Genomic DNA, 20,336 nt, shown 5'->3' on the forward strand with positions numbered 1-20,336 from the left:
TTTAATGTCCTAGTCACATTCACATCTTAGAAACAACGAGAGATGTATTCAGCTCACACTGATTTATTGATTCCTGGGATTTACATTCTGACATTGTCTTGTCAAAAATCATGGGATAAAATAAAAAATAAACATAAATAATTATTTAGAATTTCAAATCAGGTGAACACAGAAAAGTTATTTTAGAAGCACTTCCTGTGCACAATGGATGGGCCGGACTCATCGTACTCCTGCTTGCTGATCCACATCTGCTGGAAGGTGGACAGAGAGGCAAGGATGGAGCCACCGATCCAGACGGAGTATTTCCTCTCTGGAGGAGCGATGATCTTGATCTTCATTGTACTGGGGGCAAGAGATGTGATCTCCTTCTGCATTCTGTCGGCGATACCAGGGAACATGGTGGTACCTCCTGAGAGAACAGTGTTGGCGTACAAGTCCTTACGGATATCAACATCGCACCTCATAATAGAGTTGAATGTGGTTTCGTGAATACCAACTGTTTCCATACCCAAGAATGAAGGCTGGAAGAGGGCCTCTGGACAACGGAACCTCTCGTTTCCGATGGTGATGACTTGACCATCGGGCAACTCGTAGCTCTTCTCCAGGGAGGAAGATGATGAGGCAGTTGCCATTTCCTGCTCGAAGTCAAGGGCGATGTAGCACAGTTTCTCCTTGATGTCTCTGACGATTTCTCTCTCAGCTGTGGTGGTGAAGGAGTAGCCGCGCTCAGTGAGGATCTTCATGAGGTAATCAGTCAGGTCACGGCCAGCAAGATCCAACCTCATGATGGCGTGGGGAAGGGCATAACCTTCATAGATGGGGACAGTGTGGGTGACACCATCACCAGAGTCCAAAACAATACCCGTGGTACGACCAGAAGCGTACAGAGACAGAACAGCCTGGATGGCCACATACATAGCTGGAGAGTTGAAGGTCTCGAACATGATCTGGGTCATCTTTTCTCGGTTGGCCTTTGGGTTGAGAGGAGCCTCTGTCAGGAGGACGGGATGCTCCTCTGGTGCAACGCGGAGCTCGTTGTAGAAGGTGTGATGCCAGATCTTCTCCATGTCGTCCCAGTTGGTGACGATACCGTGCTCGATGGGGTACTTGAGGGTGAGGATACCTCTCTTGGACTGAGCCTCGTCACCGACATAACTGTCTTTCTGTCCCATACCGACCATCACACCCTGAAAGGAGCAACATAATCTTAGAAAACTATTTTGGTAAAAGATTGAAGTTCTTGTATAAAATGTATCTATTGTTTCACAAGAGAGGCCCTTTTATTATCAGTTGTTAAAGCAATCGACGCCATTCTCCAACCAATTACACCACTAATATTGGGGTGATAGAACGTAGAATGTCCCTATTCCCACTCAGCAATTCAGCAATTGATTGTGTTTAAAAGCATATTTACCTGGTGTCTAGGGCGTCCGACGATAGAAGGAAAGACAGCTCTGGGAGCGTCGTCACCGGCGAAACCGGCCTTGCACATGCCGGAGCCGTTGTCACAGACCAATGCAGCAACATCATCATCCATGGCTTTAGGTAGTTGTGTGAGAACAGGAACAAACTATGCGTCGAATGGAGGCTGAAAGCGAATGCAGTATCGAGGTTAACATCCAGGCGTCTTTTATACTTCCCCCATCAGTAGGAGACCAATCAGATTGTATTCAAGAATATGGAAAACGATATCACGTTAATCGAGTTAATAATGCTTGAACCACGTTAATGCACTCCGTTGTATAACGACCCTTCATGTGCACATGTGGAGGAATGTTTCACAGCCGGGGGTCTCTTCGATGTGCTCTACCCCCAACAGGGACCGCAACGTGCTGGAAGCTGGGGACGGTCGGGTATGTTCCTTGGTGCAGTGATAATATGTATTTAACCAGATACACGTTATTGAAAACAGGAAAAAGATAATTAGTGCATATTTTGGAGCAGTACAAATCGAGATGTTTTAATTAGGTCATAGAAAGAATTGTTGAGAGTTGTAACTCCGTATGTATGTAGTTATATTATTTCTTTGCAAAATGTATATTTATTTTATTTCAGGCCATATACTCTTTTTCATTTCATAAATTTGAACATACGTGCGCACACGCGTACGTATATACGTACATACGTAGATACATTTCATTCGTCCACACCATGACGTAACATACCACATATGAGTACATATAAATTTATGTTTCATTCTTAATGGCAAGTGTAAAATCTTTAATGAAGCACATCGCAGGTATTAAAATAATTGAAACAGTTCCTGCATAACACACAGTTTTCAGATGATTGGCAGATGACTGTATAGAGTAAGTGAGTTGCGTTGTACGCCGCTTTTAGCAATATTCCGGCAATATCACGGCGGGGGACACCAGAAATGGGCTTCAAACATTGTACCCATGTCGGGAATTAAATCCGGGTCTTCGGCGTGACGAGCGAACGCTTTAACCACTAGTCTACCCAACCGCCCCTGTTTTTTTAGACGGACATGGTGAGGCTGAATTTCTAGAGCGAACTGTATGGTGAAATATGTAAGGTGTGACTGTATATAACAGGTTGACCCTGTTCTGTTGCCATGTGGGTTGACCTATAAGCCGTGGGATAAAAGTGACATTTCACAGCAGTGACGTACATGTGGACAGCTTATTCGTTGATATTCATATATTTCCCATTATATCGACACTTCTGCCCTGTTCTAATTTGTCTGCCCCATCAAACAATTTATGTTTGATCTGTTGACAGATATGTGTTTTAGTAATAGTTTCTATCAAAGAATGGTAGGAGTTAGATCACGAAATATGAAGTCTCAAGCGAAGCGGTTATCCGTTTCAACAGTTCTGACACATTGTTTCGAGGGCTGTGCCATTACTTGGGAATTGCAAATGTTATGTTGATATTGGTGTATCATTTAGTATGGGATGACGAATGTGACCCATAATATAACGATATCGGTGTCGGCAAGTTAATCTGACCGCAGTTCGCTAGTAATAGATAATATTGCTCAAGTTTCAAAAATGCCAATGCAATATTCAATTCAAATCAATTCTTCTCTCCAGGAAATTAATGAATGAATTAAATTATTTTATATATGCATTGTCAATGTTCATCCATCTTCAGTTAGATTTCCACGTTTGTTTCTTTGTTTGTTGTTAAAAGAACTCCCACACATGTGCACGTGAGTTACTTCTTGTCAAGTTGAATCTTTAGAAATGTTGTGGGTTTTTTTGTTAACGCCACACTCGGCAATATTCCAGCTATATGACGGTGGTCTGTAAATAATCGAGTCTGGATCAGACAATTCATAATTGACATCATGAGCATCAATCTACGCATATTGGGATACGATGACATGCGTCAACCAAGTCAGCGAGCCTGACCACCAGATCCAGTTAGTCGCTTGTTGCCATAAGTATAGTCGCCTATTATGACAAGCATGGGTTGCTGAAGACCTATCGTGACCCGGATGTTCACGGGTTGAAAGAAAGGGGTTAGTATTGATCAGTATAGGCAGGCAATTGTTTGTGACATCCAAGGGCAGAAAAGAAATACATTTTAAGAAAATTGTACAGTTTCTATTGCACAGTATGTGCCTTTATGGATCTAACAACTTTCAAATCAAGCAATTATTATTATATTTTTCATTCTCTACTGTGGAGACCATTGTATATACGAGAAGATCGGGATATAGTTCACAATAGACTTATATAATTGTAACAGAATGCTCTAATTACGAGGCAGTCGGGTAGCCTTGTGGTTAAAGTGTTCGTGATTTTGCCGGAATATTGCTAAAAGCGGCGTAAAATCAAATTCATTCACAACTGCATCATTGATACAACCGATGAAGCGCTACGTATTCACCGGTTTTAGCCAATTTAGAAACGACAGATTAAGAAGAGGAGGTCAGCTTGTTATTTTTGTAAAAGGGAATTCATTTGGATGAATAGATTTGACTTCAACAAGGTTAGAACAAGCTTTGGTCCAGGTTACATGCAAAAAACAAACAAGTCTTGGTAACAGTAGTCATTTCTAGGATTTCACCGAACATCAAGAACCACCATCTTTTAACGTCTTTTTGTCACAAATGGCCATGCGTTTACATCATGGTGACAAATATACCAATTAAAACCCGTCTAACTGCCGTGTAGCGGTGACTGCATTTAGTAGTAGTAGTAGTAGTAGTAGTAATAGTAGTAGTAGTAGTAGTAGTAGTAGTAGTAGTAGTAGTAGTAGTTGTAGTAGTAGTATAGAGACGTCATAGAAGTACATTTAGTACAATAATGGCGTCATAGTTCGTCGATGACGTTGCAATAGAACGTCGTTGGACAATTGACTAGATTTATGTAGTTTAATACTTTTGTCTTTTGTACTAAAGACATAGGTTTCCCCGGATTTGGGGAACTTTCTGTGTGCGCCTAAATTTACTTATTGAATCAGTGATAGTTCGGGTATAAACGTTCATCACAAAGATGTTCAGCGATCTTTGCTTCCTAATTGTGTAACCTACATTATAATCTACGACATCGCTGCGTTTTAGCAGAGTGTGCTTTAGTTCTGTTGAGCCTTCCTATCACCCTTGTGATTGTAAAACTAAAAATGTGTGTTTTTATATAAATTATTGATTATTCATTGATGTTGTGTGGTTATGTATTGATATCGCTATTTAGTTCCGTACGTGTGTATTTCTGGGTTAACCTTGTGTTTCAGTCAGGAAATCATCTCTCAACACTGGGGACCACCATAGAGTTGGGCCTAACGATCACCGTTGACCTGGGTTTAGAGGTTCCCCTTTAACTGAGCCAGGCCTACACATCACCTACCGATCACTCTCAAGTTGAACTGAGCCTAGATATCACCTTGATCTGGTCCTAAAGATCACCCTCAGTTGAGCTGAGCCAACAGACCACCGTTGAGGTGAGTTTGGTCCACTCTATCCTTGAGCTGAACCTACAGATCACCTTAAAGTTGAACCTAGAGACCACCCTTAAGTTGAACCTAGATATCACTCTTGAATTAATTGATCTGAGGGCACACTCTTGTTTTGACTTGACACGTTAGATCACCCTTGCGTTGAGTTGAACCTAGAGATCACCATTAAATTGAACATACAGACCCGCCTCAAATCGAGCCTAGAGTTCACCCTTGCTTTTCGCCTTAAGATCACCATCAAGCTTATCCAAGAGACCACTGTTGTGTTGACCCTAGGGGTCACCCCTGTGTTGAGTTAACCCTACATAACACTGTTGTGTTGACCCAAGGGATCACCCATGTGTTGAGTTAACCCTACATATCACTGTTGTGTTGACCCAAGGGATCACCCATGTGTTGAGTTAACCCTACATATCACTGTTGCGTTGACCCTAGGGGTCACCCATGTGTTGAGTTAACCCTACATAACACTGTTGTGTTGACCCAAGGGATCACCCATGTGTTGAGTTAACCCTACATATCACTGTTGCGTTGACCCAAGGGATCACCCCTGTGTTGAGTTAACCCTACATATCACTGTTGAGTTGCCCCAAGGGATCACCCCTGTGTTGAGTTAACCCTACATATTACTGTTGCGTTGACCCCATGGATCACCTTTGTGTTGAGTTAAGACTACATATCACTGTTGCGTTGACCCTAGGGATCACCCCTGTGTTGAGTTAAGACTACATATCACTGTTGTGTTGACCCTAGGGATCACCCCTGAGTTGAGTTAACCCTACATATCACTGTTGCGTTGCCCAAAGGGATCACCCCTGTATTGAGTTAACCCTACATATCACTGTTGTGTTGCCCCAAGGGATCACCCCTGTGTTGAGTTAACCCTACATATCACTGTTGTGTTGCCCCAAGGGATCACCCCAGTGTTGAGTTAACACTACATATCACTGTTGTGTTGAGGTGAAACTTGATATCACCCTTCAACTGAGCCTAACGATCCGCATTGAGTTGAGCCCACAGACCCGCCTTGAGTTGAGCCAATAGTTCACCCTTGCATAGGGTCTTAAGATCACCATCAGAGTAAATCCTTAAGGCCACCCTGATGTTGAGTTGAAAGGTCACATTACCCATGAGCTCAGCCTACATATCACCCTCGAGTTCAGCTGAGTCTACACATCGTCCTAAAGTAGCGCCCACAGAGGAACCTTGAGTTTAATGGAGCCGTCTGACTTGATTTGAGCCCTGAGCCTAGACATTGTCCATGGACTAAGTTTTGAGATCACCCTTTGTTGGTCCAAAAGATCACCATTGAGCTTAGCCTTGAGATCACCCTTGAGTTGAGCTGAATCTACAGATCACAGTATAATAGGTCTTCAGCAACCCATGCTTGCCATAAAAGGCTACAAACTGGATCGGGTGGTCAGGCTCGCCGACTTGGTCGATGTATGTCATCATATCCGGTTGCGAGAATCGATGCTCATGATGTCAATCACTGGATTGTGTTATGTGGCAGTGTATTTTATTTTTAACAGGGATTGTGACTGTGTTGCATCGTTTCTCTTGGAATTCGGTAGACGCTCATTGCATTTTGTTTGGACAGTGATTTGCGTCAGGAAGTTACTATACAGGAAGTGTGCAAGCTCCTTCCCAGCGCGTGATAACTTCGTTACACTCTCGGTAACATCGCTGCCTCCAGTGTGGGTCCGGTCATTACAAGAATCTTGAAATTTGCCCTCTATTCCCTAATGTAGTAACGTTTATACTTATCTTTATGCCTTTGGGAATGTCATCACAGCTATTTTTGAAAAGGTTTGCGATCTTTATATTTGTTTGATCGGATTGGTTCGAGATTGCAGACGAACGGAAAATCAACCAACTTCTCACTTATATTCTTACGATACTAATTACATGATACAGTAAACTATGGTTATAACGAAATCAAAGGAACCACTAATTTTACTCCGTTATAACCGTAGTTTGTTATAAGCATGTATGCAGCATATAAACAGCGAATGCCCGGTACCAAAACACCGGTTCGTTATATCCGTCAATTCGTTATAAGCATATTCGTTATAAACGTACTTTACTGAAGTTGTAATGAAACAAAAATCCAAATTGACAAGCAAAGAAAACAATTAAACTGGGATAAAAGTATTCGGCAGTCGATCATCACATGTTTGTAAACCTAACGGTTCAACCCCAAGCATGGTTGTTGCCACCTATCACCGCTGTCGCTGCTGGATGAATATAAATATATTGTTATCACTGACGTTTGCTACTACCACTGTATGTTGTATTTGATACTAAGCACTGCCATCACAGTATGTATTGCCATTGGATCTTGTACCACCACTCTGTTGTTTACTGCCATTGTAATTGTTGTGCAGTAATTTGTATTGATTTGTTAACTTAGTGAATTTTGCAATTGATTTGTTCATTGTATACCACTTGTTGGTTGTATTTTTGGTTTCACACTAAGTTCTTTTACATACAGATTTCTGGGTTAACATATTGTTTTTTTATCATATAATGGGTAGGTTTCTCTGCAGGATAAAGGCAACAGATAAAAACGATATACGTTGGGGTCATAAGCGGATAGATATGCAAAGATCAAAGGTCAAGTAGGGACTACTTTCAGTGTTTATAAACGAACATGGCATCGCCCTTGTCATTCGGCAATCGAGTCAGAATTAACCATCAGGAATCTGGAAAAACTACAGGGATAATTGCTATCATTATCAAAAGAACAGTCTAATATACTGAAATTCAGTGTCTAACTGTGACATAGCTAAGGCATTTTATAAGTTTTGGCAACTTTGGAGATATAAATTTCGAAACAATTTTGCGAGGGCCCTAGGCTTAGCCAAGCGGGATCAGTAGCCATATTTGTTCTTGTAGACCTCTGCGGCTTGAAACCTTTTCCACTAATTAAAAAAAGTTGGATCTGGCCGAAATATGTTTGAATTGTTACTTTGTTTCGTTTTGTCGCTGTGTATACATCTGACTACACTTCTTAACGTTATGACAGGACACGCCGACTGTCAACGACGTATGAACGTGGCCGTGACGTCTCATGGACTAGGGTTAGAGTAGCTAAATACAATGTTTATTCCTAATGCAGGAAGTTTACCATCCCCAAACACACTCGCGTGATAACCTCAATTGAACTATGGCCATATATATATATATATATATATATATATATATATATATATATATATATATATATATATATATATATATATATATATATGGCCATAGTTCAATTGCACAAAAACATCTGAAATATTAGTTTTTTAAGCTATTAATTTATTCAACACATGAATATGATTACAGCATATTACTTACAATTTTAAACATATATTATATCTCATAATTTTCCGGTCCGTTGAATGTTGGGTTTTGTCTCTAAATCTTTTAGAAGCACTTCCTGTGCACAATGGATGGGCCGGACTCGTCGTACTCCTGCTTGCTGATCCACATCTGCTGGAAGGTGGACAGAGAGGCAAGGATGGAGCCACCGATCCAGACGGAGTATTTCCTCTCTGGGGGAGCGATGATCTTGATCTTCATTGTGCTTGGGGCAAGGGATGTGATCTCCTTCTGCATTCTGTCGGCGATACCAGGGAACATGGTGGTACCTCCTGAGAGAACAGTGTTGGCGTACAAGTCCTTACGGATATCAACATCGCACCTCATAATAGAGTTGAATGTGGTTTCGTGGATACCAACTGTTTCCAAACCCAAGAATGAAGGCTGGAAGAGGGCCTCTGGACAACGGAACCTCTCGTTTCCGATGGTGATGACTTGGCCATCGGGCAACTCGTAGCTCTTCTCTAGGGAAGAAGATGATGAGGCAGTTGCCATTTCCTGCTCGAAGTCAAGGGCGATGTAGCACAGTTTCTCCTTGATGTCTCTGACGATTTCTCTCTCAGCAGTGGTGGTGAAGGAGTAGCCGCGCTCAGTGAGGATCTTCATGAGGTAATCAGTCAGGTCACGACCGGCAAGATCCAACCTCATGATGGCGTGGGGAAGGGCATAACCTTCATAGATGGGGACAGTGTGGGTGACACCATCACCAGAGTCCAAAACAATACCCGTGGTGCGACCAGAAGCGTACAGAGACAGAACAGCCTGGATGGCCACAAACATAGCTGGAGAGTTGAAGGTCTCGAACATGATCTGGGTCATCTTTTCACGGTTGGCCTTTGGGTTGAGAGGAGCCTCTGTCAGGAGGACAGGGTGCTCCTCCGGAGCCACACGCAGCTCGTTGTAGAAGGTGTGATGCCAGATCTTCTCCATGTCATCCCAGTTGGTGACGATACCATGCTCGATGGGGTACTTGAGGGTGAGGATACCTCTCTTGGACTGAGCCTCGTCACCGACATAACTGTCTTTCTGTCCCATACCGACCATCACACCCTATAAAGAATCAAAACATGATAATATTAGTAAAATGCATCAGTGAAAGATTAAATAAACAATTTCTTTAAAGTGAATTAGCTTGATAAGGGTATTTGAATCGACACCCAAACGTCGACTCAATTGTAAGAAAGAAATTGTTGATCTATACAAATCTCTCCTCTTTCATAAATCCAACTTCTAACTGCCACTCAAAAAATATTACGTCGAGGTATGATATAACACTCTGTTAATGTTGATGTTTAAATGTAAGTGTTACCTGATGTCATATCCCCATTTCTTTCCCAAGTTCATTTCTTACCTGATGTCTGGGACGTCCGACAATGGAGGGGAAGACAGCTCTGGGAGCGTCGTCACCGGCGAAACCGGCCTTGCACATACCGGAGCCGTTGTCACAGACCAATGCAGCAACATCATCATCCATGGCTGTAGGTAGTTGTGTGAGAAACAGGAAAGACGATGCGAGTCAACTGAAGACTGAAAGCGAATGCACTATCGATGTTCACATCCTGGCGTCTTTTATATTTCCTCCATCAGTAGGCGACCAATCAGATTGTGTTTAAGAATAATGGAAATTAACAATACGTAATTGGAGTTGATGATATGTACCGTGTTGATGCATGTAATTGCATAACAGCCTTTCGTGTGTACATGTGAGAACTGTCCGCCACAGTCAGGGGTTCATCATATCATATCACCTCCCAGCAGGACGCATGGGAATAAGAGATGGGCCCTAGACGTAGCGCCTGTGTATGTAACCAAATACATTTTGTCTGATACGTTAAGTAAAGAGTTCAATCAGTGTCTACATGCAATGATTCCAATTGCCAAACATAAGAATCAATTAGTTCATCTTGTTGGAATAAATTCTAAATTCAATTATAGGTCATTTGGTTAAAGTGCTATATGTTATTCATCAAGCTGCATTCTATTTTATGTACGTTTGGAAATGCATGCTAGCTAGCTGTGACGTTGAAAAGAAACACTTAAATGATATGAACGAAAGTCTCTTTTCTTCATTCCGTTCTACATTTACAGAAATACGTATACACATAATTGGTTCACTGAAGAATGTATGCACGTAGTGTGTACAAGGTTACAGGCCGGCAAAGCCACATTTCGAAAATAGATAGCCCAAATTGATGTGGCTCTCGCGGCAATGGTTATGGTTGCGTGATTGTATAATGTGGCTCTCGCGGCCATGCTGTCAAAACATGCTTTGTGATTCTAACAGGTTACCGTATATAACAAAACAAGTCTTGTTTTCTCATTTTCTATTCAACAAGGATAACATATTCATCAAAACTTTACATTGATGAATATGAATAGCATATGAATATCATAATGCAGATGAAGGAGGTCGCCCACGTGGTCAGCATATTCCATCTCACTCAGGTGTGGGTTCAGGAGCTGGATCTTGAGGGACGCAATACGTGCATCGATTGCCTTGTACTTCTTTCTTCGTGAAGGTTCTGATCACTGGTGTGAGAGTCTAAGGACTGCAACCTCTTTGAGTGACTGCTCTCGCTGAAATAGCTTCACTACCTCGTAAATGTTCGGGTGGCACTTCTTGGCAAGTTTGTTTATCTTGTTGTGCAACCCTTCCAGGTGATTGTTGGTACGGTGGCCTCCTTGAACCCAACAGGTTGTCACGTAGTCCATGAAGGCAGTCACTTTAGGGCCAGCAGGAGAGTCAGCAATGGCATCAAGCCACACATCATCCACTTTGTCACGAGGTACTAGAGGGAGGGCAGCAGCTCTTGTCACCAGCTTCTTCACCTCCTCATCTTCCTTATAGTCCAACACCAGACCTTCTTTCTGCACCCTCCTCCAGATACATTGGGTGAAGTGAAAGAAACACCCTCTAACTAATGTCCCAGGAAATACCCCAGTCACGGCATTGTGAGCTGCACGTTCAAAGTCCAACTGAATTGTAAGTGGGGCAAACTCTAGACCTCCTCTACTAGCAAAATCGCATAGGTACTGAAACATGTTGACATAACTTTTGTTCGATTGGACAACAAACAGTAAACTAATGGAAACATATGGCCAAACACCTCAGCATGTAAACAATAAATCTGATCAAACATCTTGGGACAGGCATAAAATGTACCATCACAAAATACAATGTCTGCAGTACACAAATGTTCAATGTTCTTGTCTGTAGTGAAGATGATGACGTCGTCACTAACACGGTGTAGGAACTGGTCGCCTCCCTCAGTCTGGGAGTACCGCGCTTAGTAATTTAAATGTGGGACACTCATATAAAGGTATCGGTAATCGGATTAATTAATTACCCGCTAGAATAGGCGAAATGCACTCAGCTGAAAATGTGGCTTTACCGGCAATAGCCATTTCTGAAATGTGGCTCTCCCGGCTAGACACCGTGTACAACATAGGTTTGGAAGAACCGCCGTGATTGAATCATGTATGTTTGCCTAAAATACATGTGATTTCAGTAAAGCAAGGGTGAAGATCTGAATCAGTTTATAAAGAACTGTTCTCTGAGCACATTACACAATTTTTTATAGACGTTATTAATTTTAAAATTATATTTTGACTTTGACTAATAGTAGTTGATCTATATTCACTATCACTTTTATAAAAAGCCAAATGACGTCACATTTTGTCAGTTGTTCCGACGCTGTTGGCCTAATGTTATAAAACAATTTGGTCTTTTGGCTATACGTCTGTGGCAATTATGTTTTGTATATTTCTTGTATTATTTTAGATGGCAAGTATTGCTGGAAAATTGCTGAGTGCGGCGTTAAACAGCAAAGAAAATAACAAACATGTTAGGTATAATTCATGGACATAATTAGATGCTTTTTATTCACAATTTTAGTCATCTTAATTTATTGCTCAGTCTGCCTTAAACAATACACTATTAGTCACAGCCCTTTTCACTACGCATGCATGCATTGTTAGTCTGCCAACTTCCCACCCTGTGCACTAACACAATAGCCTGAGCCCTTTCCCTACTGAAGCCTTCTTGTCCACATGGCCAACTTGGGTCCTCAGTTAAACTGTACACTTGACACCTAAGAAGGTGTGTGGTCACTCCACATATATTCTTCAAAGGATTAACATATATTTCTATTCCAACCCGTGATATTCTCTTTGGATCCACCTTTGGAAACTTTGATCATATTCCAAGCTTGGTGTTTTGTTACTGGATATAAGAGGGAAGGCTAAGTGGGCATGCATGTGATGAATGGATGACCATCTTATAGCATTACCCTGTCATGCTCAGCAACGTGTAGACGTATGTATATGACAGTAGGTATTAGTGTTGAGATCTGTATGTGTTCTTATTGCATGTATGCACTTACTGCGTGCACATATTGTTATTTTCTCTGCAGACGAGTTAGTACTACTGGGTAGAAACTTGGCGCGGCATCGTCCCCAGGTGTGGTATTAACCCACCTGGTAGGTTTACATGTCGTGTACATGCATGGTTTATATTCAATTTATTAACTGTGTATATTATCTATCTGGTATATGCATTTGGTTATATATCGAGACAGAAATACGTTGATACATATATGAATGTGTATTTCCTTGCTCATAAGAAATATGTGTTTACTTGAAAGTATATAAACACTGACAACCACAGCCAGTGCTACCTGCTGTAACAGTATGTTTATGTATATCGGTGTTTGTAATATATTGTTTTAGATCGATTGTTTTTTTGTAGTTATTGTTTCAGGGTTTACTTTAATACCATCAACATATTGGCCATTGGCGAACACAGTAGCGCCTGTTGTCTGTGCGCGACTGACGTGTCCTCTTTGAGGTGAGGTGAAATGAGGTTTAACGTCGTGTCCAAGATTATTGCACTTACATAGCGTGTGTGTGGCTGATTGTACTAGTCCGGACTGATGCCGATTCATAGAGCTTGCCCACTGAGATACCATGCCGTAGTTTAACATGACAACCCCACTCATGGACACAGTACACTGACTCCGAGCCGATGGAGGCGGTCTCCTCTGTGAAAATCATTACGAGTCATACATGTGCTATATCTTGCTTGTAATGCCCCCTCGTCGATCTCTGTAATGTTACGTATAATGATCATATGTACCCTTGTTGAACAGCTTGAAATCATTAACGATCTGTTTGGCCTGATTTGTTGTGTCATCACAATTAAATGTTTTACATTTACACTCAACTCTAAATATCTTTACAGCGAGTTCAGCGATGTTCAATTACACCGCATCCATTCGTCACGCCGGACAGGTCAAAACCCTCTCGTTCGCACTATCGTTGTTAAATTCGAAAAACATTTTTAGTTAGTTGGTTTGTTGTTTAACGCCGCACTCAGCAATATTCCAGCTATATGACGTCCGTCTGTAAATAATCGAGTCTGGACCAGACAATCCAGTGATTGACATCATTGATCCACGCAATTGGGATCGATGTCATGCATCAACCGTTAGTCGCCTCTTACGATAAGCATAGTCGCCTTTTACGGCAAGCATGGGTTGCTGAAGAGCTATACTACCCCAGCTCTTCATGGATCGAAAAACATTTTTAAGCTTTCCAATATCATCCTACAATAAAGTGCACTTTTTAGTTACGTCATAATGAGCTGACGTCAAGAGGCTGTTCAAATCCCCCCCTCCTTGATCTAATGTATCCTTTCGTTACTGTCAAACATGATGACGTATCCACATTGGTCTATGAAACAGTTCATTTTAGCGAATAATTGAGTGTTACTACCTGGGATTAAATATGGAAACATGATGTGGGGGTTTTCCCCAACATAATCTAATCAAACCACTGTGCTCTTTGCCATAGCAGCCACAAAGTTGCCCGAGGCGGGCGTTAGTGCCCCAGGAATTATGCCTGTTTCTGTCACCTAAGAGTTTTATTTAGTCATGGTAGAAATGAGATAAACATACTGAACGGTGTGCAAAATTTAATTTTCCACGGTAAATCTACAGATAACCTAGCTCCACATTGAAAACACACTATGGGCATATCTTGTTTATTGTAGACAGGTTTCCACTCACTTCACTTAATTGTTTGGGTAGATAGGTAAGTAATTAGGTGATTGGGGTTCACTTTGCTTGACTAGATGTACGTAATTAGGCGATGTAAGTATGGAAGATCCCACATTGGAATTCTTAAGGTGTCACCAAAAACTGAACAAATAACTACAGGATGGTCAAAGTGGTTTTTATTTTACATGTTTGCACGAACAATTTGTCTTTTTATAAATTGTTACAAATAAATATCGCACTATCAGTCATGCACTGATCATACATCTATACCCGTGAAGATCCGGGGTAGAATTGGCCTTCAGCAACCCATGCTTGTCGTAAAAGGCGACTATGCTTGTCGTAAGAGGTAAGAGGCGACTAACGGGATCGGTCGGGGGAGAGATGAATGTGGCAGGCTCGCTGACTTGGTTGATGCATGTGGATCGATGTTCATAATGTCAATCACTGGATTTTCCATTATTTACAGACCGCTGTTATGTAGGTGGAATATTGCTGAGTGCGCCGTTAAGCAACAAACAAACAACCAAAGACATAGTCTAGATACCCTCTAGATGCCGGTGTTGGTATAGTCCAAGGCAGCCCCTGGTCGACTGCAACATAGCGACGTTTCCTCGGTGGTTGTCCTGGGTGACCACACTGCTGGGCAGGTTCACCTCAGTTCTGGACTGCTCGCTCTTCAAAATCAAAGATGTTGGGGTGGCAAGAAGTCAATCAACGAACGATGTTATTAATATAGATTTAGTTCATATCATTTTGAGGCTAATAAACAGCATGTTACCAGTCAGTGCACCATACAATTCTAATAGGCAATGCATGTCGCTATATCTGTGCAATAATCTTGAACGCGATGTTAAACCCCATTTCACCTCACCACCCCAATGGAGAATGATAACGTAAAAAGTGGAGTCATAAAGTCAAGATTATACCAGTATCTACAGGAAAGCAAAGCGTAAATCAACTGTGCATGGGGCAGTCACAGGGCTCTACCAACGTATCAATGCCAGCTTTAGGTGATTTGGGCTTTGATACACTCAAGCGATAATGGGCGTTCTGTGCAATCAAGCGTTTAAGTGTGGAGGATATCGAGTTTCTCTACATAAAGGCTCCGCCACAGCTGTATTTACGCTTCAGCCTTTGCAATGATAGATAGGACGCAAGTGCAAATAAAACCCGTGAAGATCCGGTGAAGAATAGGCCTTCAACAACCCATGCTTGTCGTAAAAGGCGACTAACGGGATGCGGGTGATCAGGCACGCTGACTTTGTTGATGCATGTCATTGTATCTCAATTTCGTGGATCGATGTTGATGATGTGAATGGGAACACCTCACTGTGCCCTCACCTATTGTTAAAGGGTACAGGTGTAGTCAGCCGTGGTTAAGTGGGTAACGATAGGGGGATAACCTATAGTCTGTTGCATGTCTTATATAGAGAAAATTACTATCTGTCGGATTCATAAAATTTCATATACATTTCAACAGTACATTCACTTTACAGAAGCATATATTTCATAAAATTTCATATTGATAGATTACGTATTGCATAAATAAATATACATTTCAAAGTCACTTTACAGCAGAAATATTCAGTTCACAATCCAACATATTCAGCCACAGCGTTAACATATTCAATTGGTGTCAGTCTGTCAGTCAACAAGTTGTCCTTCTCTATCAGGATGTTGTCGTCAATTTGGAGATATATCCTTCTCTTTGGTGGCAGTCGTCTTCCGGCGTGAATTTGCATCAATAATGTCTCTGAACGTGATTGTTCATTCTTGATAATGTCAAAAAATTTAAAGATGTTTGAATGACTTGGGCCCGATTTCTTCAGCTTGGAGTGTCAGCCTTCTAAGTGATTGGTTGTCCTGGAACCCAGGGTCTCAAAATGGTTCCACACGTCTCTCCTGTCGCCGGACATTCCTTCCTGCAGCAACGCCAATGTATGGTGGTGTTTCTTCTGTTCTTAATTCGGAATCTGTGTCCGTTGAAAACTAAGTTCTGTCCACCTTGGGAGTTAGCAACAAATCGAACATGAACTTGATCATTAGCCAATTTTTTATGGCAGTATGCTTACTTACTTATATTGGAGATTTTACGTGCGCTTTCCGAATGCAGTGTATTTCGCACACGGGCCCTGCCAGGCCATTTAATGTGTTTCCGAAAAGGGGAAAAGGTTGTTTGGCCATCCAGTAGGGGTGTTTTAGTGGTTGCTTATATAGAATTTTGGAAATTTTGAGATTTGGAAAAAATGCCAAGAGGGTTTGGGGGGCGAACTAAGGGAGCTGGGTATGGAAGTTTGTTAGTTTGATTATGTGGTTTGGTTTTGGTAGTTTATTGGGATTATAGATGCGATTTATTAGTCCTGTTTTGATTAAGTATACGCCTAAGGCTTTGAATTTTTCGATTTTATTTTGTGGGTTTAGGATTGCTTCTAGAGTAAGAGCCTTATTAAGATTTGGGGTGGTTTGTAGTGTAGTTCGGTGTGTTAGGTAGTGGGTGCAGTGTATGAGTGCGTGTTCTGGGGTTTCTTGTTGTTTGCACTGTGGGCAGGTTCCTGTTGCGTGGTTTTTGTGTGTTGTTTTTAGGTGGTTATTTAGGTTGGTATGTCCTGTTTAAGTTAAGTGATTACTCTGTCGATTTTTTTGGACGGATGTAGAATTTTTGGTTTGGTTAGGTTTTTTTGAGAACCTTTTTGATTTGGCTATTTGAGTTTAGATATAAGTTATGCCATTTTTTGGTGATTTTTTGTTTGTTGACACTTTTGATTTCTGATTTGGAGATGGGTAGGTTTAAGCTTATTTCTGGGATTTCTGGGATTTTAAGGGATAGTTTTATCGGCGTTTTCATTGCCGTATATTCCTACGTTGGCTGGGATACAAATGAATACTATTTGTTTGCATGCCTTAGTTAAATCGTTTGAGCTTTTTAGTATTTGATTTATTAGTTCAGGGCGGTTTTTGGTGTTTATATTTTGGAGGGCTTGTAGTCCAATGAGCGAGTCGGTAAGTATTAGGATTTTTTGTTGTTTTTTAGATTGTTGATTATGAAGGGTTGAGACCATGCGCATTAGTTCGGCCGTGAATATTGATTGATCATTTGGGATTCGGAAGGATTGTGTGGCTTTAGTTGGTTGTGTGATGTGGACTCCGAAACCTGTGTGTTTGGAGATCGGATCTGAGGATCCGTCTGTGTAAATATGACACCAATTTGGCCAATTTTCATGTATGTATGCTAGTGTGGTGGTTTTTGTTATTTTTGGGTCGGTTTGTTTATTTATTGCGCTAGCTAGTGTTATGTCTATTTTGGGTGTATTAAGTTTTGGGGTGAAGACATTTGATTTTTTACAGTTTTGTTTAAGAAAGCAGTATGACTTGCAAATGCCATTTTGACACTTCCAGGATTGACATCAATCACTAATTTATAATTTTAATTAGCCCTATGCATTTAATCGTGACATGAGAAAACTGTTCACCTATTATCATCAAATAATGTACACGAGAAAACAGCTCACCTATTATCTTCAAATAACAGTTAGACACTAATTGAACAGAGTTCACCCTCAGAAGAGGGTTCACTTTAATGACACAGACTATACCAAGCGATTAAGTGATCTGTGTCTCTTAATCCCCTATAGTCCACTGTAACAACTTTTGGGGTGAGGGCACAGTGAGGTTAAACCGATGTGAATCAGTTGATTGTCTGGTCCAGACTCGATTATTTACAGACTGCCCATATATATAACAAACAAGGCCCAAATAAAAAATAGTTCTACTCTCCAACCCCATCGGCATCTATTCCAAATCTCAAATTCCCAAATTCTATATAAGCAACCCCTAAAGCCCCCTCTTGGGTTACACACACCACTATCGCCCCTTTCGGAAACACATTAAATGGGCTGGCCGGGCCCGTGAGCGAAATACGCATCAGTCGGAAAGCGCACGTTAAATCTCCAAAGTAAGTAAGTAAGTAATAATAATTTATTTACGCGCCATTCCCGGTGTTTTGTATACGATATATGCATTGACGATCGATCCGATTCTGCAAAGTTGAATATACCCATGAGACTTGCATTTTACGTACTCCAATAGTGTTGTATCTACAGCTGGTCAACTCATCTTGTTTTGTCGCCAGTCCCTTCACATTAGATGCTTGTCACTACTTTAAATGTAGTCAGTTCGTGAAATGGCAACTCCAGGTGTAATGGCAACTCCAGGTGTAATGGCAACTCCAGGTGTAATGGCAACTCCAGGTGTAGTGGCAACTCCAGGTGTAGTGGCAACTCCAGGTGTAATGGTAATTCCAGGTGTAATGGCAATTCCAGGTGCAATAAAACCCTTTCCATATTCATTAGAAGCCTCTGCCAAATGCAGAAACAATTCCGAATATATCATTAGCATGTGTTTAGAAATAATTATCAAATAGTGATGATACCAGGTGTTCGCGAAAAAAGGTGAATGTGTCCTGCCCAATCGGTGGCAACCGTCACAAACACATGTAAAGGCAAGTCAATTGTCCGCCTGAAAATAAAAAAAAGGGGAACATATGGTCAACAAGTCACACTAGGATCATTTTAAAAAAATATCCACCACATGTCTATCATAAAACGTTATGAAAGTTTTACTGACGCCTTATGAAGAGTTTATTCATAAGTTCTAAGGCCACAGGCCCACAGACATACAAAGACATGATGTTTAGCATATCAATGAATCTATACATATAACTTAACAAACATTACATGTGGAGCGACATTTTAAGTTTTATAGCCTGATATATATATTTAACTGATTAATCGTACGTTTACACGTAGAAGACATAATATTTACAAAAGTACTTAAAGAACGATGAGTGAAATGATGCGCATCAAGATGGCGAGTTTGTTATTTTGAATATTGTTGGCATACTAACAAGAAATGGTATAATTTCATTTTCGACCTGAAATCCAAAATTAACACAATATTTACAAAGAAGTACTTCTGGGTCTTCACCTTCATGTCTCCCTGTCTCCAGTCTGAGCTAATGATTACCACAGCGGATCTTCACCTTTATGTCTCCCTGTCTCCAGTCTGAGCTAATGATTACCACAGCGGATCTTCACCTTTATGTCTCTCTGTCTCCAGTCTGAGCTAATGATTACCACAGCGGATCTTCACCTTTATGTCTCCCTGTCTCCAGTCTGAGCTAATGATTACCACAGCGGGTCTTCACCTTTATGTCTCCCTGTCTCCACTCTGAGCTAATGATTACCACAGCGGATCTTCACCTTTATGTCTCCCTGTCTCCAGTCTGAGCTAATGATTACCACAGCGGATCTTCACCTTTATGTCTCCCTGTCTCCAGTCTGAGCTTATGATTACCACAGCGGATCTTCACCTTTATGTCTCCCTGTCTCCAGTCTGAGCTAATGATTACCACAGCGGATCTTCACCTTTATGTCTCCCTGTCTCCAGTCTGAGCTAATGATTACCACAGCGGATCTTCACCTTTATGTCTCCCTGTCTCCAGTCTGAGCTAATGATTACCACAGCGGATCTTCACCTTTATGTCTCCCTGCCTCCAGTCTGAGCTAATGATTACCACAGCGGGTCTTCACCTTTATGTCTCCCTGTCTCCAGTCTGAGCTAATGATTACCACAGCGGATCTTCACCTTTATGTCTCCCTGTCTCCAGTCTGAGCTAATGATTACCACAGCGGATCTTCACCTTTATGTCTCCCTGTCTCCAGTCTGAGCTAATGATTACCACAGCGGATCTTCACCTTTATGTCTCCCTGTCTCCAGTCTGAGCTTATGATTACCACAGCGGATCTTCACCTTTATGTCTCCCTGTCTCCAGTCTGAGCTAATGATTACCACAGCGGATCTTCACCTTTATGTCTCCCTGTCTCCAGTCTGAGCTAATGATTACCACAGCGGATCTTCACCTTTATGTCTCCCTGTCTCCAGTCTGAGCTTATGATTACCACAGCGGATCTTCACCTTTATGTC

The 20,336-nt window shown here is 41.4% G+C and overlaps 2 protein-coding genes across 2 annotated transcripts in view; one reads left to right on the forward strand and one right to left on the reverse strand.

Annotated features, from left to right (window-relative positions):
* The window catches only part of LOC139480403 (actin, cytoplasmic 1-like), an 85,670-nt gene that overhangs the window by 5,585 nt on the left and 59,749 nt on the right, over window positions 1-20,336 (forward strand). The gene's annotated exons all lie outside the window — the stretch shown is intronic.
* On the reverse strand, window positions 183-9,780 carry LOC139479878 (actin, cytoplasmic 1-like). The gene is made up of 3 exons (XM_071262792.1): window positions 9,650-9,780; window positions 8,604-9,348; window positions 183-919 (listed from the first exon to the last, which is right to left on the reverse strand). Exons 1-3 carry the CDS (start codon window positions 9,770-9,772, stop codon window positions 183-185), a joined length of 1,605 nt encoding a protein of 534 aa, XP_071118893.1. The 5' UTR covers window positions 9,773-9,780.

The sequence above is a fragment of the Haliotis cracherodii genome, unplaced genomic scaffold, assembly GCF_022045235.1.
Source record: "Haliotis cracherodii isolate W230 unplaced genomic scaffold, xgHalCrac1.p SCAF_4, whole genome shotgun sequence".
NCBI lineage: Eukaryota > Metazoa > Mollusca > Gastropoda > Lepetellida > Haliotidae > Haliotis > Haliotis cracherodii.